Source organism: Antennarius striatus, chromosome 17, assembly GCF_040054535.1.
Source record: "Antennarius striatus isolate MH-2024 chromosome 17, ASM4005453v1, whole genome shotgun sequence".
Lineage (NCBI taxonomy): Eukaryota > Metazoa > Chordata > Actinopteri > Lophiiformes > Antennariidae > Antennarius > Antennarius striatus.
This window is the reverse complement of record NC_090792.1, coordinates 3084291-3103767: the sequence shown is the minus strand read 5'-3', so window position 1 is coordinate 3103767 and position 19477 is coordinate 3084291. Positions and strand designations below refer to the sequence as shown.

The 19477-nt window shown below is 38.2% G+C and overlaps 1 protein-coding gene across 1 annotated transcript in view; it reads right to left on the bottom strand.

The window, feature by feature from the left end:
- sntg2 (syntrophin, gamma 2) overlaps positions 1 to 16930 on the bottom strand; it is a 49587-nt gene extending 32657 nt beyond the window's left edge. Inside the window, exons 1-8 of the mRNA XM_068339271.1 lie at positions 16919 to 16930; positions 15870 to 16007; positions 15698 to 15754; positions 15503 to 15560; positions 11251 to 11294; positions 10238 to 10279; positions 9180 to 9267; positions 6886 to 6974 (exon numbers count right to left, since the gene is read on the bottom strand). Coding sequence (XP_068195372.1) covers positions 6886 to 6974; positions 9180 to 9267; positions 10238 to 10279; positions 11251 to 11294; positions 15503 to 15560; positions 15698 to 15754; positions 15870 to 16007; positions 16919 to 16930 — 528 coding nt within the window. The remainder of the gene's footprint in view (positions 1 to 6885; positions 6975 to 9179; positions 9268 to 10237; positions 10280 to 11250; positions 11295 to 15502; positions 15561 to 15697; positions 15755 to 15869; positions 16008 to 16918) is intronic.
- Between the last annotated feature and the right edge of the window lie 2547 nt (positions 16931 to 19477).

The following is a 19477-nucleotide window of genomic DNA, read 5'->3' as shown; positions in this document are numbered from 1 at the left end:
CTGGTCTGGACTTTTTGCAGACCAGTCAGTTTACATTAAAGCCATGTTACAGCAACTTCTGCCTTGACATTGTCTTGCTGAAATAAGCAAGAACAGGTCTGACAAAGACATTATTATTTAGTATAATGTTGCCTTCAATGATAAGCAGGTTCCATGGGAACAAACCACTTTCATTCCATCATAGATGTTGGCTTTGGGTCCTCATGAGATTGGAGGACAAGACGTTCATGATTTCTAAAAAGTAACTGGAATGTTACAGTACTTCTGCCACGTTTCTGAAGGTTGTTAACAGAATGTCAGCTTTTACCTTTACGTGCCAGAATAATAACTTGAATATCCTTGCAGTGATTTTTTCAAAACCCATATAGTTATGTTGGATCTGCAGTCATGCTGGTTTTTAATGCAAAGTCTGAAGCCCACTCTCATTCCATATTGGTTTCACCATTGTTCTTTCTGTCCATATATTTATCCAGATTCAGTGAATATTGTAGACTCCAGAGTAATACATTTCTTCCAATTTTGATCATTTGACAATTATTAATCACAAACAGTGCAAATGATCAACAACTGCTTCTGTTAGAAATATTGTTTCTTTCATAGGGATTATATTTTTTGGTTCTTTCCATCACTGGTGTTTTGGAAGCTGAGTCACCATGGCTCTCACACCAACATACCTGACCCTGTACTTCCTGCTCCTCATCCACTCCTACTGGAGATCTGAAAGCTACTGAGCAATCCCTTTTAGTCGTGTTTCATTTGATTTGATTTAATTTTTTTGTCAGATTTAACCAGAAAAAACAAGATGTAATGTCTGAAATGTTATCAATCTGAACAATGACACCTGAATACTTGAACGGTCAGAAGTCTGATTGATAAACTGGGTTGTCCATCACCATTTAACAGTCAGATCAGCAGATTGTAAAATAAAAAATAACAAAAAACAGTGCAGCAGAGGAAGGTCGAAAAATGTTGTATGTGCAGTCATTAGTGTTTATATCAATGATTCATACTGATTGCTGGGTACTTCACCCAAAAGATGACATAAAAAAACATGCTGTAAAATTATATGAGGGATATTTCTATTCATTTCTAACTTTATATCTTCAAAATGTATAATACTATCAAAGCATATTATTAGGTGACGTAAAATATATATATATATACAAATACATACAAACACACATTGTTTTAGTTGAAACTTCACCTTTGATAGAAGAGAGAAAAATAAAGGCGGAAGACCTTATAGTGTGATTTATTTCTGTTGAATCGAGCTCTCGGCTGTTCCTCCCTTATTTTAACTTATTTTCCTACATTTTCAAGACTATTTCAGACCTCCTGTGTATACACCGGGCATCCAGTCTTTTAATGTAAAGGTACAGCGTGAGTGCTTTTCTATCAAGAAAAAGTAGCATGTAGCTCGGTCCAAGGTGCCCCTTGTGGCTCCACTGCATTCAGGTTTATTGGGTCCAGTGTCAGAGTAGAAATTGCTCTCTCATATACTCTCCCTGCAATTCCTCCCTGTGTGATTGTTGAGTCCAAATGAGTCTAGAAAAGAAGCTCTTTGCCATATCTGAGGAAAACGCTTTTAAATAGCGTAGTGTAAATCTCTGGTAACATTTGGCACTTTTGTAAGAACAGAACAGACTCAGTTATACAAGATATATCAAAAATAATGTACTTCAGCACCTTAAAACTGTAAAAATGCGTCACAACGTTTTGCTCCTTTTGCTGGCTGGTTGTTGAGCACGTCATCAGGGTTATGTTGGGAAAGAAAGAAAAACTCCCCAAACCTTGGACCTGGCAGATCTCAAAGCAATATTATTGGATGAAAAGTTTCCGCACATAAAAAAAGTTTAACGTTCAGATGTTATACTAATAAAAAGGAAACTAATAAAAAGTATTTTCACATGTCATTTAAGTATGGATCGGTCTTTTCAGCCTTCTGATTTACCTGAATATTTACAGTAATCCCCTCGCTTCTTCGCACTTCAAGATGAGCGGCTTCACTACATCGCAGATTTTAGGGTTCATAAACGTTTAAATAACAGTAAACGTTTAAATAATAAAATAAATAGTTCATCGTCATGTAACAGAATTCCGTTTTTTGTGGTTGGTTCCTGGAACGCATTAACTGCGAGTAACAAGGGATTACTGTATACAGTGCGCCTTCTTCCTCGCGGTTAATGCGTTCCAGGAACCACACGCGATTAACGAATTCCTCGATAGAACGACAACCTATTTATCTTATTATTTAAGGTAATTTAAACATTTATGAACCCTGCCCATACTGATATTAAACCACCTTCTACCTGTATTGCCTTTTCCCACTCTCTCATCGACTGTTTAAAGCACTGTTTTGTCTCACTGAAGTGCAAGACTCACAGAACATAGCGCACTTCCGGATGCCATCAGCCAATAGAATGTGCGTAAGTTATCACGTGACTACCTACCAAAAATCTGCGATGAGACGACGTCGCAAATGCGAGAGGGTGCATTGTACGACTCTGTTTGCACTTGGTCTCCGCAAGATTTTAGTTTGAGCTCCTGCCTGCTTCGGTTTAGATTTTTGCCTCTGTATTACATCTCTATACTTTTGCCTAAATTTAATAATTTGGTATTGAACTCTACAACAAACTACAATTAGCTGATTTTGGTTCAAACCCTCTGTTTTGCTGGGATTCTACCTCTGCTCTATAATGCTGCATGTGGATCTTCTGGTTAAATGACAAGTTCCTTTTTTAAAGCTGGCGTAGCAGACTGATTAGCAAACGGTTCTATACACTCAGCATGCAGGATGTCACATGAGGACACACACGGATTCACAAGTTGAATTTTTATAGTCGCCAAAAATAATGAAAGCCATCCGACTTCAGCTTTTCTTGCAAATCCAAATGTCATTTCATCAGGATTTATTCATCTCTGTTTCCACCTCCACAAAGAGAAACAACAATGCCCGTCTGACAAAGCATATCATACATTCAATACAGAACATCAGCACTAAAGACAGAAGACGTAACTGTAAATACAAATATTGATTAGTGCAGCTTTATGTGTGTTCAATCGGCCCTCTTTTTTTCTTTTCTTCTGAGGACGTTCTAACCTTTGTTCAAAATGATAGTCAACAGCAAAAAAGGAATTAATTACACTCAGTTATTTTCCATTGCTGTGCAGAAGAGCAGAACTTGTGAAGCACAGGAAGTCATTACCATTCCAACAGTCGCTCAACCTCAGGCCTGCTAATGACCCTTTCCAATACAAAGTAGTTCATATTTTGCAGTGTTTTGGGTTTTTTTTTTATTCTTATAATTTTATCTGTTCTTAAAATAGTTATATGTTGTCCTGCTTTGCTGCAAATTTGTGTCTCTAGGCTTTTTATCAATTACACTCTGAACATTAAAGTGCATTCATGACTTGCACTGCACTGGAAAACACAATACGCAATTACTGTCAGAACAAAACAGCAGCTTACATAAAGTCTTCTTTTTGCAAGGCAACAAGAATCTCACTTGACACGAGTAAAAAGTAACTACACACCCCCTCTTGCTATTTTTTCACTGTTTGGCATTCATTTCTGGGATGAGGAAACCTCACACGCTCATGCCTGGATAACTGCATTTGTCAGCCAACTAGTCTCCAAATACAGGGATTAAATGTAAAGATCCCTGCCAGAGCCGACCAGCCTATTATGTCACACTGACTCATGCCTTATTTGTTTTGCATATGTGTCAAGGTCTACTTCTTTCTTCAGCTAACCAAGAACACTCGCTGGGAATTGAAAGAAATGCAGAGCATGCACAGCTCCAGTGAGCAGCTATCTCTGGTTCCCGCTAAGGATTTAATTGGAAACACTTTACATGTAGATTAACTATGAAAGGTTGAAGTGGCCACCTGCTATCTTTCACATTACTCTGAATGATTCATGGGAAACGTAGACCAAAAACTTCCGTTTTTAGAATCAACCTTTAATTATAGAAGACCATTTGAGCATATGATTCTAACCAGCCTTACCATTAAAGGGGAGGTTAAGAAATACGTGGCAAGATAACTAACATTTCTGTAACATCAGTACTAATCAGAAGATATATCAGAATGAGCAAACCTGTGCTTGTTCAATATGTTAATTGGATTATGGGTGTTCTCAGTTATTCCTCTCAAATAGTCACAACCATTTTGGACACGTTATGACATCGAGCTTCAAAGCGGTGATGTATTGTAATTGTTAGTATCCCTTCATTCGTATGTCCACCAAATAGCTTCACAACCGTAGCTTTGAGCAGATTACTCGGGCAGCCAAGGGGATGAAAATGAGGTGATGATGTTGACCTTGAGAAAACTAGGTCAAGGTCAAATTTCAACTTTTGTACACTCAGGAACCGGATAAGATAGAAAGAGGAGGTTGAAGTCCAGTGTGAGTAAGACCATAGGTCAAAGCTAGTGCTTTGATCTACCAATGCACTAGCTGTGATCTATGGTGGAAGCCAGTGCATAGCTTTGACCTACCCTGAAAGGTCAAAGCCATGAACTTCAAGGTACCCTGACCTACCTTTCACGGGGTGATGCGGTCTCTGACTGCCTTGGTTCTTGTTTATTTTGTTGATATATGTGATCACATTTTACTTTGGTAAATTCATTTTTTTAATGTGGATTAACTGCTACAAGAATTAAAAAAACAACTTCCTACGAATCACCCAAACATTACTATCTGATTTTCCACACTTGTTTCCATGTCGTGGTCTATCATCTTTGATGGAGTAACTAACACTGGTTTACTTTGACTTGTTTTCACTAACAGGGACAGTTTGGCTCAGATGAGTAAAATTTCCAGCCTCTGCCAGGGGTCCAGCTCCTCAGGAGTTTATATGCACAGAGGACGTTGCGGATTACTTCACATTTAATAGCATGTCAAAGTTAAAGCGGATTTGTATGAGCCATGGTCCACAAAGAGAGGTAAAGACTCCAGCAGTGGCTGATAGTCGCTGCTGCTGCACGGGTAGTGATTACCCTGCTGCGGTAGTGAAAATGATAACAGTACAGTCTCTACAGCAAGAGAATGGAGTTGATTCTTAGTATATTGGCTCCATAACACTCAAGTTTGGTTTCAGAATCTTCTTAACTAAAACTCATGGCTACGATCATTGTGCTATCAATGCATTGTAAAATTGGATAATTTCTTTTTGTAATCTTCTCACATATCCTTTGTTCATGGGGGGAAATTTATGAGGAAATGTAGTCCTACGTCAAAAGTCAGCTACATTACTAATATCATCTTTAAAGTCAACTAAAATGTGCATAGCAAAACAAAGTTGTGGTTTTCTGAAGACCTGATCGATGATTTATAAGTTTTAAGGTAGCTGCGCCATCCTGAAGCAGCAGGTTTCACACACCCTCCTTGACAACCACTAGACAATAACTGTAAACAAGCTTGCGAATTATGAGCTTTAATGTTAAGAAGAACAGGTAAAACTTTGAAATTTACTCAGTATTTACTCTGCATCCCATTTTATTTTTGTTTTAGGCAGTACTCAAACCTCCTGGTTTTTATGTTGCTCTGATTCAAAGCACAGATAGGGTTTGGTGATATGACACGGATGATGTCAGAAACACAACTGAAGATGAAATCCAGCTCAAAGCCAACTCAGTAAAAGTAGTTATCTGTGTTAGAATAATAGTTTCATCCAGGGTCTAATAAGACATGATTGTGAATCAGCAAAATGTTGAGTAGTTCATCTAAATGAAGACGAGAAGAAGATGGGATGGGATGCAGCTTTGATGTCTACACCACTGCTCCTATTATAAAACAATGTTTGCTGAGGAAAATGTACCACTGACTGTTTTCTCTGCATTTTTTTCTGTGTGACAGTTTTATTTTTAGGACACTGATTCCCAGCATTGCTCTGTCATACTGTAACTTAAGGATTCTGATCATTTTTATGTTGTTGGCATAAATAATACTTTTCTATCGTCATTTTTTTCCCCCTTATGAACAATTACACCAACTGTAATGAGAGTAAGAATCTGGCACACCCATCTGTGCGTGGCTGTCATTGTGTACGACACAGATTCGGGTCCAGATGCAGAGTAAACACACAACAACACATCCCTGGGTTGACGCATGCAGCTGCTTCCTGTTCTTCGTTACAGGAGCCAGATGGAGGCACCGGGTGATTCACCCGATCATCTAGAGCCACACATGGAGGACTTACACATCAGTTTGTCAAGAGAATAACTTGCAAATTTGTAGCTCAACTCAAGATCGAGTTGCATAAATTTCGACATCTCAAGCTGATGTTATTTGGAAGGGCATGACCGGGTTCTCCGGCTTCCTCCCACCTCCAAAAGCAAGCGCTTCAGGTTGATTGGCTGGTCCCAAATTGCCCGTAGGAGTGAGTGTGTGTGTGAGTGGTTGTTTGTCTTTGTGTGTGGCTCCGCGGTGCACTGGTGTCGTGCCCGGAGTGTCCCCTGCCTCACGCCCTATGCCACTGGGATAGGCTCCAGCTCCCCGTGACCCGCTGCGGCGGATATAGCGGTGGTCATATATGACGAATAAACACTTAAATAAGAATTTACCCCAGTCTGGTTAAACAAAGTCAAGGCCTACATTTTAAAGACTTAAAAGATCTTGAGTTTTAGTAAATCAACATATTTTAGCAACAAATAATATAGAAGGCAGTAGTTAAAGCAATGAATGATATAAGTTTATAATGTTGCATATTTTCTGTATTGCATAAAACCTTTTTAACACCTTATCACTTAAGCTTACATTCAACCTTAACTTTGCAGAGTTAAAATGACAGTACAGATGAAGTATTGATTGAAAGAAAACTTAAACACTGTTGAACCAGGATTATAGATAAAATATATATCTTAAGCTGTATACTGTCTTACTGTGTTGTTTCCATTTCCATTTAAATGCAAACCGCTGTCAAAGAGTGGAGAGGATCCTCGGCTGTGATCGGCAGATGGCCCAGGAGAGCCTGAGAACAGAAGGAGGGTTTATCTGTACAGAAAATCTTATGAAGAGTAATTGTTTAACCTTTAGTCCAACTTATCTTTTCTATTTTTTTCATTCCTTACAAGTAAACCCAAAAAAACTAACGTCCTCAGTGACATCATTGAATTTTAGGGTTCATTATAGTCTTCGTTGTGTCACCGCCGCTGCCTTTAAGCCTTTCGATGTACCGAAAGTCACCAAAAGATCCAAAAAAGCATCCAAAAGAGACAAATGCTCCCCTTTGATATGATATTAGCGACCTGCTTGGTGATTCAGTCTCATTCAGTGAAGGGCTCCGGGCCCCTCCTGGTTGTCTTTAGTACCATGTTAAAACAAAAGCGAGCTTAAGGAGAACTTTTCATTCCCAGGTAACAAAGCATGATTCACCAGCCAAACAGCTCACAGCAAAACCTGGAAATCTCTGCACTCGATCCATCCTATGAATGTTAACTTAGATGAAATGATTTGATTACTTACAGCTCTGAATGTGAGAGGTATGAATATTCATGCCGGCTATTTGGATTATTTTTCTACATCTGTCTGCTGTTTATAATTGGGTAAATTGTGCAAAGGGGCAATCATTGTTTGTTTCTTTTTATTCGTAGGATAACAGTTGATGCTGCCTTAGAAATCTGGACACTTGTGTGGAACACATGAGCACCAGATGTAACTCAGAGCTCCTGTGTGCAGCACGATGCTCCCTCATTAACTCCCACATCTGGGCTGATGGCAACTAAGAGTCAAATAGGCTCATTTAATTGTTTGCTGAGAGTTTGTTAAGGAAAGTCTATGTCAAACTCCTATTTGTCTGGGTGTGGTTAGCATATCTTAGCATGCAAGCTTGTATTGAAGATATACAAGTGCCAGTAGAGCTCAAAAATCAGTTTTTGATCTCTTATATTTAATTTCTTTTGAAAGACAGTGTGATACTTTCAGATTTTATTCTAAACTAACCTTCTGCAAGGTGAATAAGCGATGGGTGCATGCCTTCATTTCAAATAATCCCACATCAAGTGAACCCGTTTAACTTGTGTGACCCCTTCCCTACCCCATAATAATGCTTTATGGAAAGCAGCTCAATAATTTTTGCTGAATCAAAGAAGGTTTTGAATTTTTTTCTCTCTGTCTGGATCACCAACAAACTGCAAATGGGTTCTCTCAGGCCAGTAGTTCTAGCTTCCACCAGGATTCATGGGAATATTTACAGTAGTTGTTGGAAGGTCCGTGCAACAGACTGCTAGTAGTTTGAATCCCACTCCCCCAGTCATCGGTCATTATGTCCTTGGGCAAGACACCTTACTGCCCCTGCCTCCAGTAAGGGCATTTGCCGGTGTGTGAATGTGTGTCGAATGTTCTGGCGGTTGTGAGAGAACCTGTAGGTGCGGATTGGCTGCCACGTTTCTGTCAATCTGCCCCAGGGCAGCTGCAGCACAACAGTAGTTAATAATAATAATAATAATAATAATAATAATAATAATAATAATAATAATAATAATAATAATAATAATAATAATAATAATAATAATAATATCATTATTAAGAATGCGTAAGAATGCAGCTTTTCATTTTAGTCTCACAGACATGGAGCCCATAATATCATTTCCCTTCATTTCAGTTGGGTTGGTGTGTCTTCATGTAACGTATGTTATGATCTAGGTCCACATAAATAAATCATATAAACTTAATTAAAAAGCTGTACTCTCATCATTGGTCAAAGGATGGAACCACAGTTATTTTTAGGTGAACTGCTATTGGATTTCTGAGGCTGTTTCAGATGATACTGAATCTTCTATTTAACTGAAAAAAGATAAAGTGGTCCCATTTATTTTTCTACTCTTTGTCGTTTGACCTCACTGAGGTTCTCATTTTCTTTCCCCGCTCATCACCACCTTTTTCCGGCTTCACATGGATGAGTTTTGTATTTAGTGTTTTCATCTCAAGCTGCTGAAGGTAACTAAAGTAGGACTGCAGCTGTGGGTGTTTCTGACATTACCGCATGTCTCGGGCCACCGAGCATGACAGTCTATTACTTTGAAATAAATGATCATCTACTGAGCTGCTTTGAAGCGTCAAAGTGAGCTAAAAGACAATAAGCCATGAATGTGGTTTATACCATTGTTGCCGTAAATGCTCTGTAAAATAAAGTTTATTGTCGGCTTGTGTAGCATCAAAACAGCAGGACTCTTACCTAGAGGCAGTTTCAGAAATGACGGAACTTCTCGCAAGTACCGAACGGTGATGGTGACCTCATCTCCTGCAGTACGCAAGAGGTGAACCTGGCAGAGAGAGAGGTGGTGAGTGATACAGCTAGACAAAAATGAATCTCAACAAGCCTCAATCATATCAAACTGTACACAGCCTGAGCAAACACAGGATATGAGAGAATATCTGATCACTAGTTAAAGCCTGATAGAAGCTGCATCACTTAAACCATGAAAGGCAAACCTTGAAAATGTTATTTGTCTCATGATGGGTGGAGGAGAAAAGACAGCTGACAATTAACTGGTAATTAGCTCTGAATGTCTGAAATCTGATGTTTGAGTTGAGAGAAAAAGTGTCCTTAAAGAAAAGGTGAGAGATGAAATAGGTTTGGTTTGAGGCATGAGATATAAAACATGAGCTGTCCATCATCTATGCAGCATAAAGAATAAATGTACGGCAGCTTGACTGTCACATTCGACACGCAAGTTCACTTCTACATACCCTAAAATGCACATCTGCTGTCAGATCCATCACTATTCTCTTGAACACTGTGTGGTGGCTGTTGTCACTTTAGCCTAACCATCTGTCAGAGCTGTGAGTGTGACAGCCTACCATTAAAAGCTCTGGGGTTGTTTTTTTTTCGTTTTTTTTGTTTTTTCTGAAGGGAAACTGCTCATTATGTGTTTTGAGGCTCTGGAGGTGAATGTAGTGAACAGCTGTTTGGGTCTAAAGCAAGGAAAACGGATGACAGCCGTGGAAAGAGGTACAGAGCAATAGAAAGAGAGAATTATAAGGAGTGAGGCTAAACTGAAAATGCTTCCAAATATAAGAGCCTTAAAGTCTGTCATTCAATCTGAACTTTGTCACAAAAGAAAGCAAAAGGAAAAGGAAAATCCTCATCATCCTGTCAAATTATCAAATACCATTTAGACCAGTTCTGCTTTTAGCTATTTGGAATTAAAGCTAAACCGGCGAAGAGTGTGGTACAGCAATGGATGGATGGCACAGGTATTTATAGCAATAGTTAATTAAAAAAATACTCACAACTTCCTCATGAGTACAAGGCTCTACGTTTATGCCATTGACCTAAAAAAAGCAGAGAAAAAAACCCAAATAAATGTGAAGTAAATTTCAGACAGTGTTTAATTTAGCCAATCTCTGTACATCAGATACAGGGCTTCTGTTGATACTTTGAATGGGAAAGACATACAAACACAAAGGCATGCAAAATAAAAAAATAAAAAACAGAGATACACAACACAACAATCAAAGGACAAATACAAAATGAGCACAGCACAGAGATACAGATAGCTATAAATCAAAATAGAATACTGCAAATAGATTAAAAATGAAAACCCGTAGCCTGACTATAAAGAGAAAACATTCTTCCACAAAGAGATGCAAAATGTCCACACAGACACAAAACTACCGCGTTACTCAGGAACCAAAAAAACAAAAAAAAAGATAAAAGCACCTCAGCAAGACATAAAACTATTGATGGATGCAGATCTATTCAAAATTCTAGATTGTGATGAGTGTAATAAATCAGCGCTAATTATTGTGAAACAGCGATACAAAGGTGAAAGCAGTGAGTGAAGTCATAATATTATTCATAAATACTTCCATTATAAATGTTAATGTTGCCGGGCTGTCCAAAGAATCTACTTGATATTCTAGATAAACAAGCACATCCAATAAACCTGTCAGACAGTTTCAAATTAACTTTTTAAGATCAAATGAATATCATTACAGAACACAAGACACTTTCCATTTTCATGCATATTGCAATCAACAGAAACTATGACTTGTTTGTGACCTCATGGTAAATCAAACTCAAGATCTATTAATAATGTTGTTGTTTTTTTAGATTAAAGTTGTTAATATTAAAATATCACATTGACTGATATGTTGCTTATCAAACTTAAAAGATATGTGGTCTAATTTCTGAAATTAAATTATACTCTGTCATAACAGAGGAGGGTTGAATTAAGTTTCCAGGCTTTGACAACGACCCAGATCAACCTCAAAGATGATAAGTCGTCAGCTATTGTACCGACCTGCAACAACGCGTCCCCGACGAACAGCTTCCCCGTCTGATCAGCTGCAGGCATCAGTTGTCAAGTGTCAGAGGTTAATGAAAACATTAGAAAATAATTGCTCATTTCACACATGGTAATGTGGTGGAAACGGCAATCAATGTGTCAGTCTGACTAATCTCTGGCAGCATCCTACATCTCTGAGAAAGAAAACAGGAAAGCATGAAATCTGAAACTAATCAGGATATAAAGTCATTTGCAGCGGCAAACAATGAAAGCCGTGTCATGAAAAGCTTTGCAAAAAAGCTCTATGAAAGGAGCACATCACGTCCGCCAAGATACAGCGACATGATTCTCTCTATGCAGAGACGTATTAAGAGATGTGTAGGCAAAAAGAAAAGGAAATTATTCAGTAAATAATACCCTGATCATCTTTTCAGAATACCAAGAGGTCACCAGTTCTGCTTTTTAAATGATGAAGTACATTCTCTTCCATCTCCAGTGTTTTGTCTCCCATAGAAAACACACTGCACACCTAATTACTCACCAGATGCATTTAAAACCTCTTTAAATGATTTGGATGCAGGCACATTGCAATTTATGTATGATTCACACAATCTCCAGTCAATCCTCAGTAGAAGTTGATGACTTCTGATGAATATTGATGAATAGTTTTGATAAATTTGTACATTTTGTAAACTGCACTTATATCAGTTGTAATCCTTCCTGTTCATGATGCTGTTCATCTTGGTAAATATGGTAAATTTCCTGGTTAAATAAAGTTAAATAAAAGAAATAATAATAATCATCATCATCATCATCATCATCATCATCATAATCGTAATAATAACAACAAAAATAAAGTAATAATAATAATAACAATAATAATAATAATAGTAATAATAATATTCATAAAAGTGAATTTACTAAGCTAACTGGTGTAAATAATAGTAACTAGTTAAATTTTGGGGGTGTGGGGGTGAAGTGAGGGTTAAAAACAGTTAACATGTTCAGCCTAGAGTAGCATAACAACTAGAAATTAGAAAACAGATGGTCAAGAAGAACTCCATGAAAGTTAGTTAATTGGACAATCTGTCCTTGTTGAATCTCAACCGAAGGGAAAAGGCCTGGTCTTTACAAAGCAGTTCTGTAGAGTTAAATACAGCATTTTAAAATATATCTATTTTCTAATACGATAAATACATCAGGCTGGGTTTTGTAAATACTTAATTTGATGGAAATACACAGCCAGTAAAACATTTTTCTAGCGTTAAAATTTCCATGTCAAGTATCTTGGATTTACTTACTCTATACTTAGCAGTGTTTTTTCCTTAACTACCCTTGAGATAGTTAAGGAAGACTTGCTGCATTCTTATTTTTACAGAACAGCCTAGACTCAGTCTAATTCTGCTGGGACACATTTTTACTTGCTGCCTGTACACCAGCTTGCAAGGCCTACCGTGACTGAAAACTGAAAGCACCTTTTAGAAAAATGAAGTGACCCACTGCTGAATCTAAAAATAGCCAGGCTGTTGAAGGGTTTGAAATCAATACCGGCCAATAACAGTACATTAGCGCTTGGCATTCACAACATAGACAGAAATGTCTGGGGAGTAAAAACAATTAGAAATAGAGGCTCATCCTAAAGCAGCAAAAACCTAACTTGAAAAAAACAAAAACTAAAGGAATTTACACATACAGTATATCCCTGGCATCCATCACCTGTTGGAAAGAAAAAGGCTAGTCTGCAAATAATTAAATGTGACAGGGTGTCTTTAGGACCCAAAAGCTGCAGGTAAATGAGTAATGATCTGTTATTATTTCATGCAAAACAATGAACAGGAGATGGTCACACAGTATCCAGCTTGGAACACAGAGAAGGACTGGCAGGTGGAGAATGAAGGTTGTGGGCTAGTGATGATGGAATGAGAGTAAACCCAAGATGAGTGGGACTTGTAGAGATATGTGGTTGTCCAGTTGGATGGTCCAGTGATGGTTGTCAGACAGGAGCATGTGTATTGGTGCTGCTGTGTAGGTGAACATCCAAAGCGGAGGCCTGTACCATAAAGCTTGATGAACCTAGCCGGGCTTCCTCTTACTTACCTGGCTTCACTTACCGAGACATCCGCCCTCCGGATTTTCGGTACCATAAAGCCGACTATCAACTCACTACAGTAATTCAATTCAGGCTTGTCCAGTCTAGATCTGTCCATCGAGTGAGGTGGGGGGGGGGGTACAAACCAACAAACAGTTCATCTTTTAAGTAATCCTCCAGTCCTAAACAGAAACACATCACACTCTGCTTGCACATTTCACTCACTTTGGAACCAGTAACTTAGTGGTGATTTTGGGACTCTGGGATACCATGAACACTTTGAATGACAATGACAGCAGGTGATGGGAACGGGCACTGGAGGCGCCAGAAAAGAAGCACCGAGCAGAGTGTTCATTAGTGTTTCTGTGAGCAGTCTCAGCTTGGTGGCCAAAGCAGGAAATGTTTTTTTTCTGCCGTGCAACAACCAGGCAAACATCTGCATTAGTGGAGGACAGCAGGGCTTTGTGATGTAGAAGCATTCAATCACCCATTATGCTGTGATGGGGACTACACTGGATTCATTCTGGGCCAGATTATAATGTACCAGGGCCTCTTTAGGACACAAAAACAGTTCTTGCAATCAGATAAATTGGTAATGACCTTTATTCTGTCACTCACAGGAGTCAGTAAAACACTGAACAGGAAGTAGGTGGACAGTATTCAGCTCGGAACAAATAAAGCTCATCCAGGGCAGGAACAGGATGGGAAGTCAAGAACAGGCAGTCGGAACTGGGAAGCCAGTCAGTAACACTGTGAAGTCACACATGAATCACGATAAACGATCTGGCAGAGACTTTAGGTTGGTGAGCAGGACAAACGGGGGGTTGATTGTGGCAACAGGTGAGTGGACTGATGTAGGTGTGAAGAGGAGTGAGTGGAAAATGCAGGTTGTGACATCACAAGCCAACAGTGAAAGAACAGAGTCTAGGAGTGTATAATAAAGGAGTATAATAAAGGAGAAATGGTGGAAGTGGCAATTGATCACTGAGAAAGTAATAATTTAAAGTTAAAAAAACCCAAACAGAACTAACTGAGTCTAATACAGATCTGTCTGTGTTTGCTACACTGTGGTGAAGCATTATTTAATAAAGAGTAAATGGAAGCTTTAGAGGCAGCTTTATGATATTTTTTAAAGCATCATTGTGCGCAGAACCAAAAAAAGATTCTGATATTCCTACTTTAAGTGCTTAAAATTTAATACAATACAATAAAGTTATGAATTTTATATCCCCATTAATTATATTACCAGTCCATTACATTTGCATCTTATCCAGGGTGTCCCTCACCTTCACCCATAGCCGGCTGGTGCACAGCGGATAAGCAGATGTAGACGAGACAATTGCAATCATCTCGTCTCCATGAAAATTGATGGGTGGCTATTAATGTTTTTTTCAACATAATGTATTGATTTTGTCTCCCTGAATACACACAAAGCATATGCACTGGACTTCAAGAGGAACTAAAAACAAACATAAGTGCATTTTTACCGTTCATACAGACATTTGAAAAGTAATTTTTTTCTTAGGGGCAGGAAGTATCCCTTAGGGAGCAGTTTGGTTTACTGTGTGCAGCTTCCTGGCATCATTAATGATGAAAAGAGAAGTAAGCAATTAACGACACACCGTTAACTGAGTGTTAATGTCTTCTTTAGATCTGAAGGGAGTCTGAAAAAAAAACCATGAAAATATCTGTCTGAACATACAAATTTATAAAAACCAGCATTACAAACTGGGGCTTTGAACGATGTGCACAATGAACAGGAAAGAATGTAGGCTGGACTACTTCACTGCAGAAAAAGAAAGTTTTGTTTTGTCAAAAATCTTATGTAATCCCTCTTCACATATTTTCCAAACCCCTCTAACGCTCTGACAGACTGATATCAAAATTCTTACATGTCCTTCGAAGGAATACAAAATTGCATTTTTGAACTATTCATCTGTTCCAATCCGATAACTCAGTCCTTTAGCTTTCATTTTAGTTTTGATTGTTGCCTAATGCTCCATCAATAAATACCTTAATAATTCAGGATTTTATTTCCGTCTTCAATGTCAACAGAGATTTATTCAGAGTCTCTAACCTGAACCTTTTCTACAATCAACTCATCAATTACTTTTACAACTGCACAGAACAATATTTCAAAAATCCATACCTCTATTGTGACATAAAATACGTTCTTACCTACTTGATCTTTGAAAATCTTTGAAATAACCACAGGCACATTGTGCTCAGCACCCCCCTGAAAAGAATGAGAGAAAAAAAGAAAGAAGAACGGTGTTGAGTTTCTGAGGTGGAACTTACTGCCAAATCCATTTTCTTAGACAGAAAGACTACACTTCCATTTTAATCTGCCAACAATCAAACTCATCTGCTTACTTTGATGCTGAGACCCAGACCGCCAGTCGCCTGTCTTCGCAGTACAACAGTTCTGTGCTTTAGAAAGTGGGAGTTTTTTATTGGCAAAAAGATACTGTGAACACTGAAATAGTATTCTGGAATCATTCGGCACAAATCACAATTGAAGTCCGGATCCCTCTGGCGCACTTACATTTGATTGGGATTCAGTTCCACTTGTGCAGACCACATCCAGCTTCTGTATGGTGAATAGTTCTTTGCTCAGTTTCAGGCAGACATCGTAGGTATTGTTGGTCTCCTCATTGTACAGCAAAGCAATTCCAGATTTTATCTGTTGAAATTGAGAAGAGCATTGACATTTTTGTTAGGTAGAGCAATTAAGTGCACGCACTGACCATTTTAATGCTCTTTACTCAGTGCGTCATTAGCATGCCTCATTGTGCTGGTGGTGTTTCGGGTTAGCTGATTATTTCCTGATGTGGTGAGAGCACCACAACATTTTTAATAGAGAAAAACATTACATATATTTACCTGAACACAAAGAAGCGATCCATAAACATAAAGGATGCTGCAATAGAGAGCTTGACTTTGAGGACTGGAATGACAGCTCAGATAACAGACCACAGCACCGACATCATATTTTTCAGACAATTCCTGAATACTGAGTGGGTTCCACAAACAACTGTAAACATAACACAGTGTCATTTAATCCCACCCTCGAATTGAAAGCGTTATTCTCTGATCTTTCATTGTTCAGTCCCCATATGCAAGCAGACAAACAATCAAACCCTCAAGCAGCTCCGATGAATTAGAAATAGCTTTGGTGCATTGGATTGCAGAATAGCTGAAGGAGTTGCTGAGACTTTTTTATTCTATAAGGGACATTTTAGATAGAATGGTTCAGCGGCTGATAGCCTTTTCCTTCTTGATGCATCCCACACCCATATCAGATGAGTTTAAGGTAGCCTCAAAACAACATGGTATCTTGTCCATCTGACTTGAATATTCCCATTGTTTGATGTTCAGAAACATTGGCATTTGGGTGTTGTTTTTCACGTGGCTGTAGACTCTATTCCTAACCCTAACTCCGATTGGATGGACACACTAAAGGAGAGATGTGTGCTTCTTCTCAGCATCTGTGACAACACGTATGTAAATTTCCATTGAACTTTCTAATTCAGTAACACCACTGAGGAGAAGTGCAATTTTAATGTGAACAACCAGGCCAATGTACAAACTGACCTGTTGCAGCATTGTGGCCTTGCACGCCCCCGGTGTTAGCCTTGCTTCAAATTATTTAAGCTTCTCCATACTCCCTTCATGCACCCTCTAGTACCTTGAGAAGCACAATGAAGCCTTATGAGCAATTTCATGTTAGCCTCTTTTAGAACCTGAATGCACTTTTATGTGCACAGCAATGCTGAAGACACCATACAGATAAACAATTAAGCTCAGCAAGAAACCCTCTTTCCCCTGATGCTTTGGTCTGAGGCTGAAGCTCCTGAATTGGAGTGGTGAGTTACATGATTTCCCCAATGTTTCATCGAAATCAAGCCAAAAACGATCAATAAGATTGATGGATGATCTGACACAAACAAATGAAGCAACAGCAGCTCCTGCTTGATGAAAACTCAACTGTCAGAAGAACTGGAGAAACCCTGACTGCAATTTAAGCAACAGCATTATGAGGAAGGGCTGGAAAAACACACGCAATGTAGCTTGGTTCAACATCACAATGACGTCCTGTTGTGTTTCAGTTATATTAGACTCTTGTTTTGGTTTCCCTTTTGCTTTAAGTATCATAAAATATCTCATCTGATTTCACTGATGTTCTATATGGATTATGATTTATCCCCTTATAAATGCTTCAAACTAAATAACTGTTATAGAAAGGATAAAATCATTGCAATCATTTTTTTTTTTTTAGATACAGGATGTTTGCACCCTGAGTTTTCTGTGATTTAAGTAATTTTTTACCTCAACTAATTTTGACAACCTTAGAGAAAATAACAAGAAGATTGCTTGTTTTTTATTTTCATTCCACCGTTCTACTGCAGAAGATTTCAGCAGCGCAGAAGACTGACCTTTCAGAGATAATGTTTCTTTGAGAGGTCGGAGCGTATGGAAGAGGTGATAGTCAGTAAGTGAGTGAGGTCAACTAATTCTCCTTTAAGAGACTGTGGAAAGAAGGTCATGCTTCATTGCTGTCAAAGAGGATGGAGCCTAAATAAAGCTGCAGAAGTCTGAAGATTTGTGACTAAAAGTGAATGCATGTAAAAAAAAAGAAAAAAAGCTGGATTCAGATCAAGTTTAAAAATCATACGGTGCAAAAGCATGATTCTTATTTTCATTTTTAAAAAAACAAACATGGTAAAGCAACAATAAATCCCTCCACCTTTACAATGTTCAGGATTTATGTATTGTCTTACTTCTTAAATGAACGATGGAACAAAACAAGGTCAGTTGTTAAAAATGATCCTTAAATGGTATCTACTAAGAAGGTAAAAATATCGATAATTATGTCATTTTTTTGAATGTTCAACTTGTTATATTTTCAAACCTGTTCAGATACAATCGTTCCTGGGTTAGAATGAATTCCAGCGAAATTGCCCTTAAATTTTGAAATTATGCACTTAAAATATTAGTTAATAAAAAGTGACACTCATAATCTATAGTTACTGATTACAAATAATTACAGATGGTTACGACCACCAACCAGTTTTAAAGCTAAATCAAGTTCTCAAAAATATTTCAACGACAATGGCTCGCACGATGGTTTTTATCACTATTTCATATATCTTTCTCCTCAGATAAGAGAATATATATTGCACTTAAAACACTAAAGTAGGGTTGATTAGATCTAATATGAGTCATCTATCACATTCGCTGAGTAATTGTTTCCAGCCCAGTGAACTGACGCTTGATTTAGTGTTTAAATAATGATGTGAATTGTGAAAACATTGGTCGGGGTCATTAAACAGCTTTCATATAATTCCACATTTGAAAAGGAGTCTAAAATTAATTTCCTGAAGGTTACATTTATGCCCACTTTTAATGTGATATAAGACTGTGGATTCCTTTGGTGATTATGTAGTAGCAACATATCCTCAAGAGTTCAGACTCTCTTTGTGAAGGAAATGCTGCTTTTCTCCTCCAAAAGAAAAACAGAGCTTATTTATAGGTCCTGTGCATCTGTAAAACTTGTTCATGTGTGAAAGAGTTCAGGCCTGTGAGACCATAAAGCATAATCTAGAAACCATGGTGCCATTCTGCAAACTCACATCATTGAAGCGGATTGAAAACGATATAAAGGCCACCTTGTGGGACACCTCTACATTAAACAAGCCCATGCTGATTGCATATTCTGCTTAGGCAATCTTTCAGAAATCCAATGAAAACATTCAAATCACACCTCTTCTGCAGACGTGCATGCATGTGTAATATATTCAAAGCTGAATAGCATTGCAATCTGAGGGCATATCATATTCATTATGCTGACTGTGGTCAAATCGTGTCCTCTTTTCCCTTAAAGTCTTACAGCCAAACTATGAGAGACACTGAAGCTGCAACAATATCAACGCTCTGCTATACATACTGTTTTGTGAAGCTTAAAGCATCTAGTTATCTATTTTTTTTTCTCTTCTTCTTATGTTTTCCGTATCAAGCCATCTAATGAACCGTATCCTCTACTATCAAATCGGTTTTAGAAGAAGGAAAAAAATTCCCAAACTGTTTTAAAAGCACAGACGTACAAAGTGCTGCGATAAAGCGAGTCATAAATATCAATGGCAGCATGGCTGT